At 40.8% G+C, this 23,153-nt stretch overlaps 2 protein-coding genes across 2 annotated transcripts; one reads left to right on the top strand and one right to left on the bottom strand.

The window, feature by feature from the left end:
• The first annotated feature begins 871 nt into the window (after positions 1-871).
• PCP2 (Purkinje cell protein 2) lies at positions 872-17,981 on the top strand. The gene is made up of 4 exons (XM_032211672.1): positions 872-1,041; positions 15,328-15,451; positions 16,205-16,362; positions 17,825-17,981. The coding sequence occupies exons 1-4, from the start codon at positions 934-936 to the stop codon at positions 17,828-17,830; spliced, it is 396 nt and encodes a 131-aa protein (XP_032067563.1). The 5' UTR covers positions 872-933; the 3' UTR covers positions 17,831-17,981.
• Positions 17,982-19,495: 1,514 nt separating this feature from the next.
• Positions 19,496-23,106, bottom strand: LOC116502664 (protein PET100 homolog, mitochondrial). The gene is made up of 4 exons (XM_032208544.1): positions 22,996-23,106; positions 21,738-21,818; positions 19,835-19,867; positions 19,496-19,745 (listed from the first exon to the last, which is right to left on the bottom strand). Exons 1-4 carry the CDS (start codon positions 23,068-23,070, stop codon positions 19,668-19,670), a joined length of 267 nt encoding a protein of 88 aa, XP_032064435.1. The 5' UTR covers positions 23,071-23,106; the 3' UTR covers positions 19,496-19,667.
• Between the last annotated feature and the right edge of the window lie 47 nt (positions 23,107-23,153).

The following is a 23,153-nucleotide window of genomic DNA, read 5'->3' as shown; positions in this document are numbered from 1 at the left end:
AAGGGTTGCACACAACATTGCACATGCTTCACAACAAATCTGTTAATCTTGGAGGGAAAATGTATATGTTGCAATTTCCTAGGGATGACCCAGACTTGTCAGATGCTTTGGGCTCATCCCTGAAACAATATTGGCTTTAGAAAGAAGTGTGGAAGGGCAGAGCAGTGTTCTTAATGCTGATCTGTCCTTACTCAACCATGGTTTTTTTTAAGCCATCACTTCAGGGCCAGATCACCTGACATCAAGTGAGGCCATGCCTTGTCTGGTAGAAAGCTTTTCACAGAGTCACTCCACTTGGATTATATTCTGAGATTTGGCTACCAACCCCAGCAAGTGCTTTACCAGGGAGCAGAAAGCAAGAGCAGTATTTCAAAGCCCATTCTTTGTCACTAGTGGTCACAATGGCAAAACCATAAAATGACATCTCAGTGACAATTTGGAAGAGGAAGGTGTCTTTCTAACTGGAGAAGGAGGTAGATAGGATGTCAAGGGGAGAGGTAAGGAAAGAAGGTATTCCCAAGTCTAATTGACACTTTGATTCCCCTTGCTTCCTTCTTTCCTCCCTCCATTTTTCTTTCTTTCTTTCTTTCTTTCTTTCTTTCTTCTCTCTCTCTCTCTCTCTCTCTCTCTCTCTCTCTCTCTCTCTTCTCTCTTCTCCTTTGCATTTCTCTGCCAGAACACTACCTCCAATTTTGTCTCCAACAGGCCTACAATGCAGATTTGGTTACATTAGGGAGCAGTTCAAAATTTTTCCATCAGAGTTCTAGCTGGGCAGGGACCTGAGCCTGAGTCTTCCTCACTCTGGCTGCGGTGCTCTAACCACCACCCCCTCCACATCGGCTTTCCTTTCTCTAGGTGATGAAGAAGAAAAGCAGCTTTGGAAATGCAAAGCGTCCACGGAAGTTGTGCCTATATTCATTCAGGGCCCTCTCCATGCCGGGCCGCCCCTACCAAACTCTTCCCAGTTCCTTTCTTGGAGACTATGACAGCAGCATCCGCTATGCCAGCACCAGGACCCCCAAGGGACCGTTCTCTGAAAGTGTAAGTGAATGGGGCACCTCCCCAGATGCTTCTGGGCATTCATCTAAATTTGCTTGTGGGACCTCACTGCAACCTAATCCTGCTCACTCTCCCTGAACAGGCTTGCCATTAGGGTTAACCCCCTGCTCCCCATCCCAGTTATGAAAACCTGTCCTGGGCTTTGCTGCCAGGATTGGCTGGACATGTTACCTGTGTGCAATATGCCTCCACTTTAATTTAGAGGCAGTAACAGGTCCCATTCCTGAGCTTGCAAAGCTGTATTAATCTTCTGGCATCTCCCTGCCCTCAAGGTTAACTGCCACTTGCTTGACCTCCAGAGCCAACCAACTAAGCAAGGTCCACTTTGGATACACACCAGTACTCCTTCACACACACAGCAGCAGAAAGATTTACTCATCCCTGTTCTATTCCTCTGTCCTATCCCCTTTTCTCCCCACCATAGACCACTCCAGCGTGGACTAGAATGCATCTAGAGGACACTTTAGGGGCGGGGGAGGGAGGTGCAATAGATCTTCCCTAATTCTCATAGTCACAAACACCTTATGGATCATGGAAGACAGATGCTGCTTCCCTTTTCACTATCATATTACTATTCTAATTGTCACACAATTAAGACAATTTTAAAATCAACATTTAGTTCCTTTACCCAATGGGCATGTAGTTCACTGCTTTGCTCCCCCCCCCACTTCCCTCCCCCCAATGCTGGTTTTTGGTCTGCAAATACATTACAAAAGTACAGGGCTGGTTCTACAAATCTCTAAATTTATTTATCCTCATATCCATCCCACCCACCACCCGTAAGGAAAGGCAGGAAGTATCAAATGATCTTGCTGCCAAAGACAAGGCTGGTTGTGTTTCAGAAGATGCTCTGGCTTTAAATCTGACAGGGCAACATCAGTGTTGCTGGCCTACTGAATTTCCAGCAAATATTTAATTTTATTTTATTAATGTACAATAGATCTGCGTAGGAGAAAGAGAAGGTGGGTGAGCTTGGGAATAAGGAATGACCTGCTCATGTTCAGATTACTGATAAGCAATTACCAAGTGAGAACAGGATTGCCACCCAACTAATCCAGGCCAATTGCTTTCTTCCTGCTATGATTGTGCCAAAGATTTGTTAACATACCAGGCCAAATATTATCAAAACAAAAGTTGGCAATAACTTTTTACACTTTAGGGAAGTTTATCTTTGCTTTACAAACGTAACTCTTTATTATGGAATCATAAGGCTGGGCACCAGGTGATACAGCTAAAGATTGTGAGTCAGCTTGAGGGCCAGGATCTCAAACAAGTCAAACAAGCAGCACCCAAAACCAGGGCAATGGAATTTTCTCACTTGGGAACCAAATGTATTGGATTGCCAACCAAGGAATGCCTTCAGATTCCTTAGGATCAGGATGGGTACGAGGCAAAATAATATTTGGAAGTGTTGCAAATCAAGAATACTTCTTTGTAGTATGACAGAACTGTGCACAAAGATATGCATCCTCCTGCACATAGATCCACAGTCCCTAATAAAGAGTATTACAATTATTCAGGATAATCTTTATGCAGATTATCGGGACCTGATGGACAGAGCAGATTGGATGCCTGTGTTTATTAAATATGAATTTTATCCCTGCGCAGAGGTGGGATTGTTAGGGGGTGTGGCCTTGAGCCAAGGAGGGGGTAGTGCTGCCACTGTAAAATCACTAAAGCAGGAGAGGGTGTGGCCTTGAGCAAGGAGGGGGCTTAGTGCTGCCACTCTGTATAAATCACTAAAGCAGGATCAGGGCAGCCAGAGGGTAGGCAAAGTCCATGTGCTGAGACATCCCACAATCAACGCCGGAACAAAAGAGCTTCATTGGTAGGAAAGGAGCCCATTTTGAACAGTGTTTGCAAGAAGGGTACCTCACAATGACAACGGTAGAAGCCAAAGCTGAAGAGGAGGACAAAAAGGAACCAGACTCGGTGTCAGATCCCGCTCCAGATCCCGCTCCAGAGGCAGCAACCACACCAGCATCCGATCCACCAAGCAGGGTAAGGTTGTTGCTTGCGCAAGGATTTGGGTCTGTCCTGTTCACACATTGCTCTGGGACCAGAGACTGGTTAGTGTTGGGATTGAGCTTTGAGGGAGAACAAGTGCCACGTATCAAGGCCATGAGCAGAACGCAAAAGAGCAGGATTCAGATAAGGACAGAAATGGTTTTTTGAAAAAAATATGATGCATCATGAGCATTTCAGTCAGGAAGTCCTGGGATAGCTCCAGTTGAGCTGATTCTCAACTGTTGCTTTTTCTGCCCTTCTTCTCCCCCTCCCGCTCTGCATTCCAGGTTGCGTCTACAATTCCCGCCCTGTTCAACAGCATTGCCTGCAAGTAGAGTTTTCAGGGTCCTCTTTCAATATGTATGACTACATCACTACTGACTATTACTCTTCCATAGGTGATGATCTGTTTATGTCATCCATGCAGATAGATTTCTTCTGGGAATACTGATTGCACCTACATACTCTAGACTTTCCTCAGAGACTTCAGTCTCAGCATTTTAAATTAAAAGGGTGTGAAAATAAATTCAGGGAGTAACTGTGAAGGAAGCATAAATGAAAATATCAGAATGTGATTTCTGCAGTTAATGAGGGTGATTGGTTATGTCTCTTCCTGAGTCTGCTATCCAATCACAACCTTGATTTAAATTTCAAGGAAGAAAAGGAGGTTACCATCAACAGGAAGCGTTTGGAGAGGAAAACAGACAATCCAAATTATCTATTTTCTATGCTCTTCACAGATGGAAAGGGCATAGGTTCGCCATTTTAACTTAATATTTCTAAATGTGTCATATTTCTTTTTAGGGAATTTGGAAAGTGCCTATTCTCTCTATTTTAATTTAGAATAATGATTTCTAAATGTGTCGTATTCCCCCCCCCCGGAAATTTTCACAGCTTCCACCCCAAAATAAGGCCACCAGTGCCTTTTCAGTGCAGAAATCCAAATGTTGCTTTCCCAGCAGAAAGCTGCTTATAGAATAATATACATGCCTCCCTCACAGATCCTGCCTATTCCAACTGGGTTGCCCAAAGTTTTTATTGGTCCGAAAAGTTTTAACTGCCCTTCAAGGAGAGCAATTTTTCAAGAAGCATCATAGAACACAAAGGGGAAGTATTACGGGGTTTGTTTTTCCCCCAGTTCCAAGCAATGCAAGTGTCTCTCCAACCCACCCATAAATCAGCTCTTTCCCATACTGTAGGTATTTGTGTTTTGCACTTTTCCTCCTCGCTTGCAGAATGTGACTTTTGTTCCTTGTTCAATTCCAATCTGTTCATTTCACTTCATTGTTCATGAATGTCTAGATCTTTTTGACTCTTCAATTCTTCTAAGGGCGTTGACTACCCCTCCCAACATTGTGGTATCTGCAGATTCCACAGAGTTCTCTCAATACCGTCATCCAAGTCATTGTGAAAATGTTGAAAGACCCAGGGCCTAGGACAGAGCCATGGGCACACCATTCATGCATGCACTTGGTCATAGAGAATCTAATTAATTGGGTGATCTGGGACTTTTCCAGTTTCCTATATTTTCATCATTTCATTGGGGTCAAATCCTGACAGGGAAGAAAAAAAGGAAACTTTAACTGCCCAAAGCTTAGTTGCTTCATTCCTTTTGCCCTCTTCCATTCCTAAGGAACAACACTTTTTCTGCAATAAAATATACAGGGTCGGGCTTCTAATGGTATTGAGTGGACCGCACATCCATATGCAGTTCAGGCTCTAAGTTCAAGGTGTCTTTCCCAAGTGTAATGCTTGGTAAATGTTGATTTAGGTGACGTAAACAATGCTAGGAAGGAAAATCTGGTGGGCATATATGCAAATCACTTTTACATTTGCTCACCAAATGATCAACCTTCTGTGACACAATTAACTCCACCTCTTGAGTACAGCATGCTGTTCCATAATATATGACTCTGAATCCTCTACACTGATTGTGATTGCCTATGATCCTTCAGAGCATTGAACAAATCAGTAATATATTTAATATCTTCTCAGTAATATCTGCCTGGAAGCAGGCTCAGGTTTCTCCTCAGCAAAGAGTACAGTAACCTTAATTGAGCTGTTTCTTAAGAGCAGATGGCAATTTTTTATTGTAAATGAAATATCAACACTGTGAAAAGAGAAGAGAGAACGAAGTGATCAGAACCTACCTATATTGATCTGCATTTAGCATACTTCCTATAATAATATTTTATTAAGTTTAAAAATACAAAGCTAACAAATTAATGCAAATTAAGAAAAAGTTTTTTAAAAATTAAAATGTAGCGAGATGAAAAAATATAAAGAAAAAAGCTATATAGAGAAATTGATGAAATTCTCGGTCATCCAGGTAGACCTATCTGGAAATTGAGACATGACAACTGGACTCATTTTCTTCTTGGTCTAAGACGTTTTGCTGTTCATCCAAGCAGCTTCCCTAGTCAAAGCAAGTTAGTAAGGCAGGGAGTCATTGCAATGTACCAACTCCTTCTGCACCAATCTCAGAAATGTGTGGCAATAAGTTGATGAAGATTCTCAATCATCTGGAAACTGAATCATGGCAACTGGATTTATTTTCTTGTTTCTTTTTAATTTTTTTAATATAAAGAAATGACTTTTCCCTTCATTATGGCAAGTATAAACAAATCCAGTAATTTGTCACCTTTTCTAACATTTCAATAATGGATCTCTTCTTCCCATGTTTTATATCTATAAACAAATCTTTAAAGTTTCATATTCAATCCTAGTCAAGAAAAACCCATTAATGCTGCTAAAAATGCAGATCTATTTTAACCTGGATCAAATGAATCAACTTTATATTCCTTCTTTTTGCTTTTAAAAATATTGGAGCTTCTAAATAGCGTTCCAAAAGCCGGCTACTTTTCATTCCTCTTCCTTCAGATCTCCTTCAAACAGTGTAATACAACTCTTTTGTAAATCCAGTATAAGAAACTTACCCAAGTCACTCTTCTGATTTATTATTTGTATGTTCTCTTAGTTATTAAGATATCAGCCAATTCTATTTGTAAGTCCAGTTAATACCTTTTTCCATATCATTCTTGTAATTTGTCATATTTAAATTCAAATCTAACATGTGATGCTGAGTTGTATCTTTTTCCATCTCTACTTTTAAGCCCATATTTATGGTTGCAGACCATGTAAAGAGAAGTTTCTGAGTGCATTGTTCTGAAATAGCCTCAAATTATTCCAAAATTGAATTACTTTTTTCCTTTCTGTATTAGTGAGCTCTTCTCTAATTATAATCTTTTGTTCTTTCTGGTTGCTGCTAGTATCCAGCCTTCAACATCTCCTTTGATCATGTTTTTTTTCTAATCTACAAAATTTTCCCACAGGAAGATGAAGTTCAAAATCGTCATACATTTTTAATAGGATTTTAAACAACTCACGGAAAGGATTCTTATAATTAGTTTGAAATTTTTATTACCAATCCATCTGACCCCATTTAGAACTTTCCAAATCAAGGTTCTAATCTCCCTTTTGCTGTTTATTTTAGATTTTTATTTTAAGTTTACATGAAACTTCTTTTGCTTAGGGTTGAAGGAAATTACCTGGTGTGATGAAATTTGTTATACTGAAGGTTCTTAATATGCAAAAAGCAGTTAGCAAGCCATTTCTTAAAGCAATAAGAGAGGAAATGGGTGAACCCAGTATCCAAATCATACTTGAGTAAAGGCTGTCTTTACCTCAGCTCTCGGAGCTCTAAAGCTTACTGGAGACCACTGTTTCTTGCGGGGAGCATCTATATGGAACAAAGGATCCCGAATTTTGGTGGCTCAGGGCTAAGACACTGAGCTTGTCAATCAGAAAGGTTGGCAGTTTGGTGGCTCAAATCCCTAGTAGAGGTCTCCTGCATGAGCAGGGGGTTGGATTAGATGTTACTGTTACTGATAGGTGCCAGGCTGTTCACAGGCTCCTTGTTCCTCCACAATCAACACTACAAAAAGCAAAACTGTCTTCAGTCTGCTATTTCTTCCTTGGAAGCACCTAACACACTTCCACAGAAATGCGTTAGATGGCGAGTAGATCTAGAGCTCTGAATTTCCTATGGGAATAGTGATGGTAAATTGGTTTACTACCTGTTTCCTGTATTTATACTATCAGAAAAAATTCCTATAGGATTTTCTTTCCAAGGACCAAAATAATGCAGTCCACCTTTTATGTCAGTTCACTTGATTTAGGAAAGGAAAGGAAATATTATTTGCCATTCTATTTCAAGCAAACTATTTCTCCAAGATGTAATCTGGAACTGCTGAATTCACTCTCAGTGTGAAAGCAATTCTACCAATGTCTTCCTTTATTGTCTTGCCTCCCTTCTGAAGCCTTTCAGGCGGTGCTGAGTAAAGGGGATCAGCCTATGCTGTTCAGGTCCATTATGCCTACAGGTGATTGCAAGCAGTGACGTGCAGACAGAGGAGGCAGGGAAGGCAGGGCCTCACCACTGTCATCATGAAAAGAAAAGAAAAATGTAAAAGGAAAAAGGCTAAGGTAGTTGCTGCCGGAGTCACAGTGGATGACTCTGCTTAGTGCTTAACTGTTTAAAAAAGCCTCTAAAAAAAGTGCCCTCTACAGGAGGAGGCGAGAGAACCACGTGCCTCATTTGGTCTGACTTTATGATCACTCGAGCAGAGTTAAACAAGGGTTAAAAGCCGAAAAATTCCTTATGTAGATGAGGCATGTGGTTCTCTCGCCTCCTCCTGTAGAGGGCACTTTTTAGAGGCTTTTTAAACAGTTAAGCAGAGTCATCCATTGGGACTCTGGGAGCAGCTAGCCCAGCCTGACCTCTGCAGCTCTTGCCTTTTCCTTTTACATTTTTACATTTTCATCATGGCAGACAAGAGCAGAGTTGAAATCCTCTGTGAAACAGCTGGAAAAGGTATGTGGGTCGAAGGGAGGGGGAGGAATTCAAAATTAATTTGTAAGTAATTGTATTATTGTAAGTAGTGTGTGTGTGGTTTTTTTGTTTTTTTTACCCGCCTCTGCTGGCCTGCGGTATGGCACTTTTTTTATGTCGGACATAGCGGCAGGGGTTTTGGACATAGCAGCAGGGCTTTGGGACATAGCAGCAGGCCAGGGCTTTTGGACATAGCGGCAGGGCAGCTTTTGCCTCTAGCGCCGGGGCGGCAGGGTGGCTTTGGTTCCATTCTTTGAAGCTTTCCATAGGTCCTCTCTGCTTTTAAAGTCTTCCGTTAGTCTAAGGAAGTTTTTCCTCTATGGCGGACACAGCTCCGGGGCTTTTGGACATCCAAAATGCTGCTGTGTCCGCCATAGAGATGGGATGCGTCCCACCTCTATGGCAGACATAGCATTAGGGCGTCCAAAAGCCTCTATGTCAGACAGAAGCGGCGGGGCGCTTTCTTTCAGCTTTTGCCTGCCCCGCAGGGCAAAAGCTGAAAGAAAGCGCCCCGCCGCTTCTGTCTGACATAGAGGTGTCCTGCACCCCCGCAGCTGGGTCAGACATAGCTGCGGGGCGAGGGGCGCCTCTATGTCAGACAGAAGTGGCGGGGGGGCTTCCTTTTGGCTTTTGCCCTGCGGGGTGGGCAAAAGCCGCTTTCTTTCTTTTTGCCTCACTAGCCATAAACCTCACCGCACGTCACTGACTGCAAGATACCCCAATGGCAGGAAATATATCATCTTCTTTATGACATCAGAATAGAATGAATAGAATAGAATAACTTCATTGTCACTTTAATGTACACTAATCGGCATATATTACAATGAAATTTCATTGCATACAAGTCTCAAAGGGTAACCACATCCAATGTACATTACATAGGCATGACAAATAAATAATAAATAATAAATAGTTAAAAAAGATAAAAGAGGAAGAACATACTTTAGCTATCTGCCCCACAAATCCCCAAAATGTTCTCTTTTGCTTTTGCTTGTTTCTCTTCATTCATTTTGTAATGTTTTCACCTGGGGCAATCATTTTCTTCTGCTTGTAAGAACACAGCTACTTAGTACTTTAGAATTTCTCCTTAGCTGGAAATCTGAAATAGAAGGGCTTGTATATAGCCTCCATCCATCCATCCATCCATCCATCCATCCATCCATCCATCCATCCATCCATCCATCCATCCATTCACTTTCTTTCAGAAATTTTTAGACTTCTACCTTCTACTTCAATATTCTGGACTAGTTTTTATAGTTCCTGGATAGGATTAACTATGTGTGAAATAGAGCAGTATATACTTTTTCCCCCCAAAACACACTTGTCGTTCAGAGACCTCTGCCAAGCCTTCACATTGGGGTTTTTTATGCCAATGTAAGGCATATAATCTCTTAATTTTAGGAAAATGTATGGTATGTGGGAATGGACTTGGGAAGACATGAGAAGAGTCACAAACTAGACGAAGCTCAGATAAGAAATAGCTGAATCCACGGAAGGATGGTAGTGTGGCAAAGACCTCAGCAGGGGCCCTTCCCAGTTTCTTGGATGGTAAAAGTAAAAGGGAGAGTGATGTATTTCCACACGTGCAACATACAATAAAGCTAGAGCTAATAGATCTGTGTGTGTGTAATGATATATGGAATGAACTTGAGAGAAGAGGGAACAATCAGATAAAATGTGCAGAGGAGTCCATAGCTGAATATGGGCAGAGAAAGAAACTTAGAAAAGATCAACTCCAAACTTACCAGGTGGAAAAAAGAGACAGCAGGAGATTTCTATTTTAAGATTGACCAGATCCTGTTAATGTAGCCTTTAGAATTTTAGAATTGGCTCATCTTGTCATGCATCCTGTCTGGTCTGCTTGTGAGGCTGACAGATTGACTTTTTTTTCCTGAGCACAAAAATAGCAAGTGCTGAAAAGGTGAAGTATTTAGAACTAGCAGCTCTTGAGTTGTAGACTCCTGTTATTTAGTGTTTCTTGTTTCTCTAAAAATAGCATTAAGTCTATTTAAGTCTGTAAATGTGCCCAGTTTCAAAGCATTGTTGTTTGAAACAGCAGAGTATTTTAAAAGGGGTTTTTTTAAAGGGGGGGGATTTTCTCCCTCCTATTGTCTATTTGGAAGTTCTGTTTCAATTCACACAAACACACACACACACACACCTTTCATTTAGTCCTATTCCATTTTTTGCAGACTGCCTAGACAAGTCCCTTCAGCTTTCCTGGCAAGGTTTTTCAGAAGTGGTTTGCCATTGCCTCTTTCCTTGGGTCGAAAGAAAATGACTGGCTCAAAGTCACTTAGCTGGGTTTGTGCCTAAGGCTGGATTAGAACTCATTAATCAGTTTCAACATGTCTATAGACACATCATCTGGAAATCACTCTGATGTAACTGATAATATGCATTTATCTGAACTATGAAACAAATTGTACTTGGTAACACATTTTTTAATTCATAGTTACTATGCATTATTTTAATCCATACTTTCAGCAGCTGCTTTAGTTACAGGAAGCTTATGGTTTTATCATTCAGATAAGGCAGTAGTTCCATGAATCCCTAAATTATCCCTTATAATTAAAAAAAGAGGGGTTATTATTTGGAGAGGTAAGTGACCTCAGCCTCAGTAATTTTTCATGCTTAAATGGAAAATTAAAAAATGCAAAAACCAAACTCCATCGATCTATAAACACGCAATCTAACTTCCTATAAAAGCTTAAGTTCTCAGAGAAAGCCTTTGGCAGATGAAACATGGATGGGCTATTAAGATAAATGGTAAGTGCCTATGAACTATGCAGCTCACTTAGGTTTGGCTAATATACTCCATAATCCCTAGACAAAAAAAAGGTTAGGAATTATTTTAAATATCTTTTCTGTAGGGGCTAGTCGAAAGGTAAAAATAAATGCTGGTGTTATTATGGTAAATTACTTGAAACCAGTAGAATCCATTTTAATTTCTTCTACCTATAATTAGATAGAATCAATCATCCCGACAGGTTACTTAAAAAATCACATCAACCTTTGTTTCTAAGCACAGCTCTGGCACCAGTTATTTAGGGCAACAAATTCAGGAAAGGACAGACATTGTTTATTATGACAGGGAATGGTCTTGAAATTCTATAAACCTGCAAATAGATGCAGGAACAGGAAGGAATCTTATTGGCGACCCTTCCTACGTCTTCCTCATTTAAATGAAGGGCTTATCCACAGACATCCCAAAGTTCATACTCTAAATGAGAATGGTGCTCCCAAAACAAAGAGAAAGACCAGACCATTTGACTGACATGAAGATATGCCTTGATGTGCCTGATCAGGGAAGGCAAAAATGATTTTTATTCATTTATTCACTTTCATCATTTGAATTCAGTTGTATGCTGTGACCTCATTTACAACCATTTTTTAAGTGACTGGTTGAAGTTACAACAGACCAGAAAAAAAAACGACTTACAACCTGTCCTCACACTTTTAAACCATTGCAACATCCCTAGGATCGCATGGCGCTTTGGGCGCTTAGCATGTATGTATGTACAACAGTGGCAGAATTCCAGGGTTACGTGATTGCCATTGTGATCTTCCTAGCCAGCTTCCAACAAGAAGTCTATCAGAGAAGTTAGATTCACTTAACAATCATGTGATTCACTTAAGTGCAGTGATTCATTTAACAACCATACGAAAAACGGTCATAAAAGTGGGTGGAACTCACTTAACAACCCCTTGCTTTGCAACAGGAATTCAGTTCCCAATCATGGTTGTAAGTCAAGGACTACCTGTACAGTCTTATTAGTTGCAGGGAAAAATCTAAACATTAAGTGCAGCAGCTACCTTGTTTCTAACGCTTAGAGGAACGTAATTTGTGGAAGTCATTAAGGGGTTACTATCTCACCATGCTTGAATTCACTTGATCAAAAATCATATTCTGATATGTCCAAACATGTAGATTTTCCCCTTCCCCATCCCCTGCAAGTCAGATTCAGGTCCTAACATACGGTATTTAGGGATTAAGGTTCATACTTTTATGGGGAGAGGTCTTGTGTTATTTGAATGGCTTAAATTCATGAGAATTCATAGGTAGGTTTGCTTTGATTCTAACATCACATGGATCTTTTCCAATAGGCAGATTTGATTGTGCATTTGGGATTCTGCCAGTGCTGATGCGCAGCCTTTCTCATATGTTTGGATAAGATATGAGGAAGAATAAGAAACAACTTCTGGTCAAGGAAAATTGATCATCGTTTTTCAAAAATCAGCATCGTTTGCAAAGACAAGTAGGAACCTTCAGTTGGACACTATATGATGGGACAGTAAGCTAAAAACAAAACATCAAACAATGAACGGTATTAGCAATAGCACTTATATACAGTGGTGAAATTCAATTTTAACTACCGGTTCTGTGGGAGTGGTGTGGCTTGGTGGGTGTGGCAGGGGAAGGATACTGCAAAATCCCCATTCCCTCCCCACTCTTATGGGAAGGATATTGCAAAATCTCCACTCCCACCCACTGTGGTGCCAGCCCGAGGTGGCATTTGCTGGTTCTCTGATCTACTCAAAATGTTCGCTAACAGTTCTCCAGAACCTGTCAGAACCTGCTGGATTTCACCTCTGCTCATGTACCGCTTCATAGTGCTTTTACAGCCCTCTCTAAGCAGTTTATAGAGTCAGCATCTTGCCCCCAATATTCTGGAGTATTTGATTGGTATTTAATAGTATTTGGCACTAATTCATGGTTGCAGTTTTGCAAGGAGGAGGTAAGCAGTTACACCATCCTTCAAACTTTCCAAATTAAGAATTACTATTTCTTCTTACCTAGATACAGTTGTTAAATTCACATAATCTGGATTCCAAATTAATCTTTCTTCTGGGTTTACAGTACAGAGCTAACAAACCACTTCAAGCCTATTATTTATTAGAAAAGCAATCTCAATTATATACTATTTTGAAAAACAAATATTATAGAAACATTATTGATACTAAAAGAACTGCTCTATATTTCTCTTCTGAGCCACAGTGGTGCAGTGGTGAGAATGCGATACTGCAGCTACGTCTACTGACTGCTGGCTGCCTCCAATTTGGCAATTCAAATCTCACCAGGCTCAAGGTAGACTTGGCCTTCCATCCTTCCAAGATGGGTAAAATGAGAATCCAGATTGTTGGGGACAATATGCTGACTCTGTAAACCACTGTGAAGCAGTATATAAGTCTAAGTGCTATTGCTATTCTAAAGGCAGTGTATTTGCTTCCCTCGCTCCAGTATTTTCAGGCATGTTTGTTACTCTGGTTCTGACAGAGTCTCCTATCATGTGTCTCTCTCATTTGCTCTCCAGCTGTTCTAAGTCAAAAGGGAAGTCAAGTAGGATCTTTTGCCATTTTTCAGAAGATCATTCATTCTAAGCTCTTCCTCCTCCCGCTGGCAGCTCAATGAATGATGGCTGTGCCTTATATAAAGACCCCTTCCTCCCTGGGAGATCACACTCCATCTGCTTTAGTTATTGTCCAGGGGATGATAATAGCATTAAGCTGATCCCAGTTATTTTGCTTCAGCATTTGCCTCCAGACATTGAGCAACCAACATAAAGCTTAAAGCTCACTTAATGAGCAAATGAAAAACATCCTTTGCTCCCCCCCCCCCTTTTTTTTGAACCTAAGGTTTTAAAAGCGAACTCTTGGTTTTCCTATACAGTCCTGATGCTGTGTAAAGAGCTGGGAGTCCTTTTTCTGATGCTACATTTTGCAAAGGGATATGATTAAGAGATGAGTCATCATCTATAATCTACTTTTGGGTAAAACCTCCATATAAGGACCGTGGGGGGGAAGGGCTTGTTTTACTTCCAAAGGTCAATGGAAAGTATGTCATCTGTGCAATCTGCATAATTTCAGTAATGAAGTTATTAAGGAAATGATGCAAAATATGTTGCTTGCAATAACCTATACCATCTGCATAATTTACACAAATGATGTTAACAAAAACTAATATAAATTTCAACTACTTTGGCTGCATCTGACCTGACTGTTACTCAGGAAAAGTATTCTGATGGAAAGTTTATCCATTACAACCAGAGTCTGTTGAAAGGAGGCTTATTTAGTCAAAGGTTTACGGTACTTAATACATTATTACCATAAGGAACAGAATCAATAAAATAGAAGACCGAGCCACTTTCTCACCTTTTTCATACAAGCAACCTCAATTTATATCATAGGAATCAGTGATGGGATTCAAAAACTTTTACTACTGGTTCTGTGGGCGTGGCTTAGTGGCCATGGCAGGGGAAGGATACTGTAAAATCTCCATTCCCTTCCACTCCAGGGGAAGGTTACTGAAAACCCCCACTTCTTCCCAATCAGCTGGGACTCATGAGGCAGAGAATAGATGGGGGCGGGGTCAGTCAGAGGTGGTATTTTCCGGTTCTCTGAACTACTCAAAATTTCTGCTATCGGTTCTCCAGAACTGGTCAGAACCTACTGAGTACCACCTCTGATAGGAATAATGAAAGTTGCTACACTTGCAAAGGTATTGCAAGGATTTCTGCCAGCAGTAGAGAGCTTGCAGCCATCTAGATGTTGCTGTACTAAAAGTTCTCCTCGCCTTTAGCCCTGATGATCAGGTTATTGAGAGCTGTAATCTAGTCCCATTTAGGGGAGACCAATGGTCTAATAGAATGTGCTTTGGATGCCCAAATGCACTACTGTGCATACAGTATATGCAAAGTCCAAAGCTCACAAAACTCATACCTTTAAGTAAAAGTTGTTAAATAGAAAAGGTGCTGCCAGATTCCTTCTGAATAAATGCTAGCAATCTTTCATTCGCGCATCTATCCTAGATGGCACAAATAGCGCTTTAGCATAGCATATTACTTAGACTGATATACCATTTCACATTACTTTACAGCCCTCTCTAAGCAGTTTACAGAGTCAGCATATTGCTCCCAACAATCTGGATCCTCATCTTACCCACCTCGGAAGGATGGAAGGCTGAGTCAACCTTGAACCTGATGAGATTCGAACTGCCAAACTGCAGGCAGCCAGCAGCTGGCTGTCATAGCCTGCAACACTGCATTCTAATCACTGCGCCACCACGGCTCTTTAGAATTCATATTCACTCTTTTTTCATTAAGTTTGATAAGGCAAAGCAAGAAATATACAGAGGAGAGGGCCACATAGGTCTATTATTGGCCTTTATAGTTCAATATCATATCAAAAGCTCGACAAGTCAGTAAATGTCTGATTGTCATATATTCCTAGCTGAATCCTTCAAGTGAGCAATGTTAGAAAGCTACATAGCTTTGCCTCTGAGGTTGATGACAAAGACCGGCCAGTGGAAAAATTAAGACAGCTAAAGTTGGAACCAATTGATTATTGCTCTTATTCTTCTTCTATTACAGTCAGGCTCTCCGGAACAAGAAGGCTTCTTCAATCTGCTGACTCATGTGCAGGGAGGACGTATGGATGAGCAACGCTGTAACGTTCAAATTGTACATAGCAAGAGTGGCTCAGAGCCCGAAAAGAGTGAGTTCTCTAAGCTAAATAAGGTTTAGTAAATCCAGGAATTACTAGCGTGAATTATCTTCTCAAGACCAAGCTAAACTTTTGATCCTGACTACTGCTGGAGAGATCCACATCTTCTTTTGAGTCTGCTTTCAGTATTTACAAAACAGATGTCTTGGGACATGGGAAAGTTTTCTTGCAGACTAAATTCTCACAAAACTCATGTAAAGTAGTCTTAGAAAGTTCTCTTCCACTCCAGATTAACATTCTGATAACCCATTTACTCTGAACCTTTTTCTAAAGCGCAATTGAGATCCCCTAACTATTGGCCCTGTTTGTTAAGCCATTTCCAATATTGCTTGGGCATTTCATTTGCTAAATAAAGGTTCATTGGCTTTCAATGATTGTATGGATATGTCCATCTGGGGTGTTTTATTTGTTTGCTTGCTTTTTTTATATATATTTGTCATTTTTCACATTTTTGAATCGCCCATCTCCCTCAGATCCAGAGGTAGTTTATTGTTGTCTTCTTCTGAGATATGAAGATTATTTTCCTGGTAGTCTTCATTCAACCTTGTTTTAAAATCAGCCAAAATTAGCTAGGAGCTCTCACATCCATAAAATGCTAAGAAGCAAAAGATACCAAATGGACAAAATGGAAATGTTTGACATACTGCAGACTAGTGACATCTAAAACAATGAAAAAGAATGCTACTGTTGCTGTCCTTCATTATGTCCTCCATTGATAACTGCTTCTATTTTTTGGGCCTGCAGAGGACAGCCCCAGCCCACCCCCTGAAATGGATAACTTTATGGAAATGCTGGCTCATACACAGAGCCGACGAATGGACGATCAAAGGGTCAGCTTCAACTACCTTCCTGGTTTTCAGAGCAGTAACACCAGCAGCCTATCAGGCTCCAGGGCCACCAAGGTGAGTCTCTTCAGAAATGGATGTGAACAGGGGCAGGGTGGCCATTAAAACCTGCCCAGACAGTAAAGAAGCAGGGTTGGTAAATCAATCAAACTGATTAGGCCATACACCCTATTCTCAGACGCCTTTTCTTACTAAGTCTGGAAACAGCCAGAAGTGGTATTCAGCAGGTTCTGACCAGTTCTGGAGAACTGGTAGCGGAAATTTTGATTATTTCGGAGAACCGGTAAATACCACCTCAGACTGGCCCTGCCCCCATCTATTCTCTGCCTCCTGAGTCCCAGCTGATTGGGAGGGAATGGAGATTTTGCAGTCTCCTTTCCCTGCCATGCCTACCAAGCCATGCCCACAGAACTGGTAGTAAAAATGTTTGAATTCCGCCACTGAAACAGGCAAAGGAAATATAAATAGTGCGGCATCTCTTTTGCTTTTTTTAATGAGTTCCCTAACTCACTAAAATTCTCCGGATGGATCATGTAATGGAAAATATATACTGTAAAATCTGAAACCTTGATAACAACTAGCACACACCTTTGCAGCACAAAAGAAACAGAGACACTCTTTCCCCTTATTCCACCATCATTTAGCAAACACGAGATAAACTTGATATATTTTTCAAGATAATAATAGCATAAGAAATTTCATCTATGGAGTTATCATGTTTGCACATGTGCGTTTTGTACACGTGTAAAAAGGAACAGGCTTTGATCACAACAACATATCCCATCTTGCAATTTGGGGACAGTCTGTGGATGGGTTTCCTGCCATTTCAAGTTGTTCTCTAGCTTTGTGATGGTATGCATCCAGAACCGGGTTGCATTTTAGTTCAAATGCAGTCTTTTTTGTACCTAAAAAGTCCTCCAGTGCCCAACCAATCTGAATCTTTCCTCTTGGCACCATCCTCACATCCATGCATTAAGACTCATGAGTGCTTCCTGCCTGTCCCATAGAATAGAAGACCTATTTCGAAAGCCTTCCTTGGCAACCCTAGCTTCAAGGACTGGCCAAACATAGTTACCACCTCCTTAGCACCTATGTGGATCAAACTACTATTTCTTTTTCTTCACATTATCAAGCAACTTGTTTTCCCCGTGGGCATCAACACTCTGATCTCAGTAAGTCAAGCAAACAGAAGGGAATAGGACAGACAGTTGTGCCTTGAGCAAAGACAAATTATGTTGGCAAATTTCTTTAGGGGCAAAAAAACCCCAGGGTATTTGTCATAAGGTGACAATGTGCTTGGTGCAAATGTCTCTAGTAAGAACTGTGCATTATCTATCAATATGGAAGGATTCAGGGAACCCAGTCATAGCCTCTCAAAATTCGGGCCCCAGTTGATTCTATCTGTGTATGCCTATGTATGCTTATGTGTCTGCTTCTACCTAGTCAAGCCACTCTATGGAGAAGAAAATTATTCTGTCTTTTGCTGAATTATCATCCTCTGCCTATTTTCTTTTTGCAGAAATGAGATCCTCCCCAGCCCTGCTTGGGAAAGCAGCAGAGAGACACCAATGTGATGCCACCAAGCATGCACTGTGCCTCTCACTCAAGATCATCTCCTCACTGCTGTATCAGCCCTGCACATTTACTGTACATGCTCTGTGATTCTAATAAACATGCCCAACCGTTCCTCCTTGTTGATTTCCTTAGCAGATCTCCTAGTAGCAGGATGGGCATGCCACTACAAGACAATACTGCTGGTGGCTTGAAGATGATGATAGCTGTTTCTTGCTACCCATATGTATAAGCAAAGCAAAAATGTGGATAACATTGCTACTAATTCTGTCTGCGGCTCAGGAAATAGTGAAGAATACATAAGACAAATAATTCCAAATCACGCTTTCTCCCTCAAGAGACAAAGCTCTTGCCGCTGGACTAGATAACTGGACCCAAATTCCATAAAAAAGAAAATGACACCTCTAACATTATTCATGGTTCAGTTTCATGTCATAACCTAGAAAACAAATAAATTGATCCCAGTAAGCCCTCTTGAATTCCTGATTTAAATTACCTGTACTAGATGGGTAGTGACACCTGTTCTCATTCAATGGAAAAGAACCAGAACGGCTATTGAAAGAATAGCACATTAAGGACACACTTACCCATATCCTTCTCTAGGTATCTATAGAACAGCACTGATGGTGCTGTGGTTAAAATGCGAGATTGCAGGCTAACTCTGCCAACTTGCCAGGAGTTCAATCCGGACTGGCTCAAGGTTGACTCAGCCTTCCGTCCTTCCAAGGTCATTAAAATGTGGACGCAGATTGTTGGGGAAAATATACTGACTCTGTAAACCACTTAGAAAGAGCTGTAAAGCACTGTGAAGTGGTATATAAGTCTAAATGCTATTGCTATTTGCAATGGCATTAGTGGGCACAAATGACTAAATGCACATTGCAAAGTAAACTCAGCCCACAATACCCTTACATGTGACACCAGGAGGCAGGTATGAAAGGGAAGAATTACTAGGTCTCAATGCAGGTCTCATCAATTTGACATCCTTGTGACTTGGAACAGATGTTTATAACTCCTTTTCACATGAAATCTGCATACATTTTCAACCACATATATTCAAGGAGCATTAAAATAAGAATAAAAGTGCAGGGGAACTAAAACCCAAGCAATAGGAGTGCTCAGAGAAGCTACTGGTTGTCCCAAATGTGCTTTTCCAAAAGGCACTTGGCAACTGCTGCAAACATTTAGCATCTCATCCAAGAAGCTTCTTTAGTTCAAGAACCAGGTTAGTCTTGGTTTGAAAACTGAAGAAGCTTCTTGAACGAGAAGCAAAATGTTTTCAAGGAAAAACCAAGAAAGTCTAGATATCTTTTGGAAAACCACCTTTAGGTTCTCCACCTATTGTTTTCTTTCTTTCCAGCTTTTCAAATCAAGACTAACCTTGTTCAGCAGTTATTGGAAAAAGACGATACACTACTAATCCCATACACCACTGTTCCCTAACCCAGTTCCCCTTTAGTTGTTTTGCTCCTATTAGTTGACTAATTCTGATTCAAAGATACCTAAGAAAACATCACAAACTGAACTTCAGTCTGGGAGAAGCAAATAAAGTACTATACACACTAATATAATCTTCCTGTATGTTGCTTTAGTCAAGGTGATTCACATGAGACAGTTGCCAAGTCAGTGATTAATTTTAATGATTATACATTGCAAGAGACTGATCACAACTGAAGAAACAAAATCAAAATTTTCTCATTTATATCCCAAAAATGCCTGAGATATTTACAGAATACAATTGAGAATTACATATATACAAAATACAGAATTTATTGTGGAATACCACTCCATTATTTTTTAGCCTCCTGCAGCTGTTTCTTCTCATTCATCTCCCGCAGTCTTTTTCTAAAGGCTTCTAGATCTTTTCTCTGGAGAAGACAAAAATGCAATTTTCACCATAGGTTTTTCTCCCTTCCAAAGTTTACAATAATGACATTTATTGTAGCAACAGATTTACCTGCTCTTCATTTAGAGGTGGAAAGATGCTGCTCTGTAGAAAATGTAGCAAGAAAACAATTAGTGTCAGAAGTGATACAACAAGTAATGACAGAATGTAAAATGCCATCAAGAAAAAATGGAAAGGAGATCAGTAAGTAAAATGCTGTGCTTAAAAGTAATCATTGAATGGAAACTGGAATCAAAGTGCATCATTTAAGAGGAAAGATGCACTATGTTCCATTTGTGAATTTCTTTTATTTCAGCACGATAGACTATTGAGTTCAGCCAATGCTTGAGCAAGTCCTTGTTCAGTTTAAATCAAAATAGAAAAAATGCAGAATAGCAGAATAATGGAGTTGGAAGGGACCTTGGCAGTCTTCTATCTCAACCCATTGCTCAAGCAGGAAACCCTCTACCCTCTCAGACAAATAGTGGTCCAATCTCTTCTTAAAAACCTACAGTGTTGGAGCATACACAACTTCTGGAGGCAAGTTGTTCCTCTGATTAATTGTTCTAATAGTCAGGAAATTTCTCCTAGGTTCTAGGCTGGTTCTCTCCTTAATTCGTTTTCCTCCATTGCTTCTTGTCCTACCTTCAGATGCTTTGGAGAATCGGTTGACCCCCTCTTCTTTGTGGCAGCATTTAGATACTGGAACGCTACTATAATGTCACCCCTAGTCCTTTTTATTAAATTAGGCATGTCCAATTCTTGCAACCTGCAATACCCGTTCTTCATGTTTTAGCTTTCAGTGCCATCATCATCTTTGTTGTTCTTCTCTGCCCTCTTTCAGGAGTCTCAACATCTTTTTTTATATTGTGGTGACCAAAACTGGATGCAATATCCCAAGTGTGGTCTTAACAAGGCATTGAAAAGTGGTATTAACACTTCACATGATCTTGATTCTATCCATCTATTAATGCAGCCTAGGACTGTGTTGGCTTTTTTGGCAGCTGCAGCATACTGCTGTCTCATAGTTAAGATCCCTCTTACAGTTATTACTGTTGAGCCAAATACCTCCTATTCTATACTTGAGCATTTGTTTTTTTTCTTGCTTAAATATAAAGCCTTGATTTTCTCTACATTGAATTTCATTTTGTTAGATAAGTCTCATTGTTCAAATCTGTCAAGATCTTCTGTATCTTGATCCCATCTTCTGGAGTATTGGCTATTCCTGTGAGCTTGGTGTCATCTGCAAATTTGATGAGTTCCCCTTCTATTCCCTCATGTAAGTCATTGATGAAGATATTGAAGAGTACTGGGTCTAAGACAGCCTTGAGGTACCCCACTACATACTTCCCTCCATGTAGATGCACTTCCATTAAGGACTACACATTGAGTGTGGTTTGTCTCTTTGAGTTACAAATCCATCTGGTTGTGATGTGGTCTAACCCACATTTTTCTATTTTATCAAGTAGTAGGTTGTAGTCAACTTTATCAAATGCCTTAATGAAATCCAAGTAAATTATATCCACAGCATTTTGCTGGTCCACTAATTTTGTCACTATGTCAAAGAATGCAATAAGATTTCTCTGGCATGATTTGTTTTTAACAAATCTAAGTTGGCTTTTGGTTATGATGTTTGCCTCTAGGTCAGCAGTCTCCAACCGTTCCAGCTCTGGAGGCCAGCAGTGGTTGCAGGGGGAAGAGAGGGGATGATTTCGCATCCACACTGCTTGCACAAATGCAACTTTGCAAGCTCGCCTGCCACTTGCATGGCCCAGTTCCCATTGGGCATGGCTCAGTATCAGGCCGCAGACTAGGTATTGGGGACCCCTGCCCTAGGTGTTCACAGATTTGTTACTTATCTTTTCAGATACCAGGAATCAGATACCAGGCTGATTCCCTTTTGTTTTGAAGATGAACATCAGGAAAACTTTGGAAATAAATTATTAGCCCAAATTTTTGTCATTTAATTACTTACTGCGATTCCATATTTTTCAAAAAATTCTGTCTGATTTGCTATCCAGAATATAGAGACCGGGAAAGTTAGATACAGTATCATCTGAAAGAGAAAGAAAAAATACCAAATGCCATTAGTTGAATCATAGAAAAGAAATTATTTTACAGGACTTATATTCACTTGACAACTGTCTTGTTCAGCAAGAAAATTTTGGGCTCAATTGAGATCATAAGTTGAGGGCTCTGCCCCTTTCCTCAATAGCTCCAAGTTTCTGATCTCCAGGAAACAGAGAGTGCCTCAAAGTTTAAGCCCCAAGGAATAACTGTGGGAGGCAGAATTGTTTCTCTACAAAGCCTATTAGCAAGTGCAGATTAGAGTTCACACACTGAAACACGTATTTTCCTCCAAAAAGAAGAATTCCCGAATTCTTATATGGTGTTTTTTTTTTAAATCATGTATTTATGTACTAGCTAATACCCGTCCTTCGCTATGAAACTATGTGGTCGGGCTTGATAAATCGACACTTACAGCTTGAAAATTAATGAACGGCTCCTTTCCTCTTCTCTCCTCAAACTTGCCCCACAGAAGCCTCTCTTCTCTTATCCCTCTCCTCTCCCTCAGGCTAGCCCACTGATCCTCTCCTACCCTCTTTTCTCCCTCAGGCTTGCCCCACAGAGTCCTCTCCTATCTTATCCCCTTCTCTCCCTCAAGATAGCCCATTGATCCTCTCCAAACTCCCAGCCCCCAAGCCGGATGAGTCACGTGCTGGCCACGCCCAAGTGGCAGTTGGAACAGAGTTCTTTTCAAATTGGGAGGGGGAGTAGAATGTCTAACTCCTTAGCATCAGAGCGTGCTAATAATAATATAAGAAATACTAATGGTCTGATGGTCATTTAGAAAAATCCTTTCTTAGCAGGGATCTAGAAGCCAAGAGGAACATACGTGCCAAATTTCAAGTTTGTAGGCTTTACGGTTCTGGTGGTTTTGTGATGCTACGCGAGTGGCATTATGTAAGTATATTGCTACGAAATTTCATTTTTATGTATGCCAACCAGTGAACATTCAAAGTGACAATAAACGTTAGTCTAAATCTAAGTCTCCACCATGTCGCAGGTTCTCCGACCTTGACCCTTCCCCCAAAGTGGAACGTAGGAAGCCGCCCGGGGATCTACCTGGCCGCCAAAAGACGGGAGACCTTGTCGAGAGGCTTCCACCCGATCGATCCCTTTAATAAACCCGATGGCCCCCGCCCTCTTCCCGCCGCCATCGCATTACAGACCCGAAAAATCTCAAGCTGGTTCCTGGATATCATGATGCCAGGCGACGGAAAGGAGACCCGCCTCCTCTCTCCCATGGCCAATGGGAGGCCAGTCCGATGCAAGACTGAGAGGAGGGACTGATTCGACGTTGAATTTCGAACGCAACGGAGAAGGCGGG

The sequence above is a fragment of the Thamnophis elegans genome, chromosome 2, assembly GCF_009769535.1.
Source record: "Thamnophis elegans isolate rThaEle1 chromosome 2, rThaEle1.pri, whole genome shotgun sequence".
Classification (NCBI taxonomy): Eukaryota; Metazoa; Chordata; class Lepidosauria; order Squamata; family Colubridae; genus Thamnophis; species Thamnophis elegans.
Note: the sequence above shows the minus strand (reverse complement) of the source record. Positions and strands in the feature narration are given on the sequence as shown.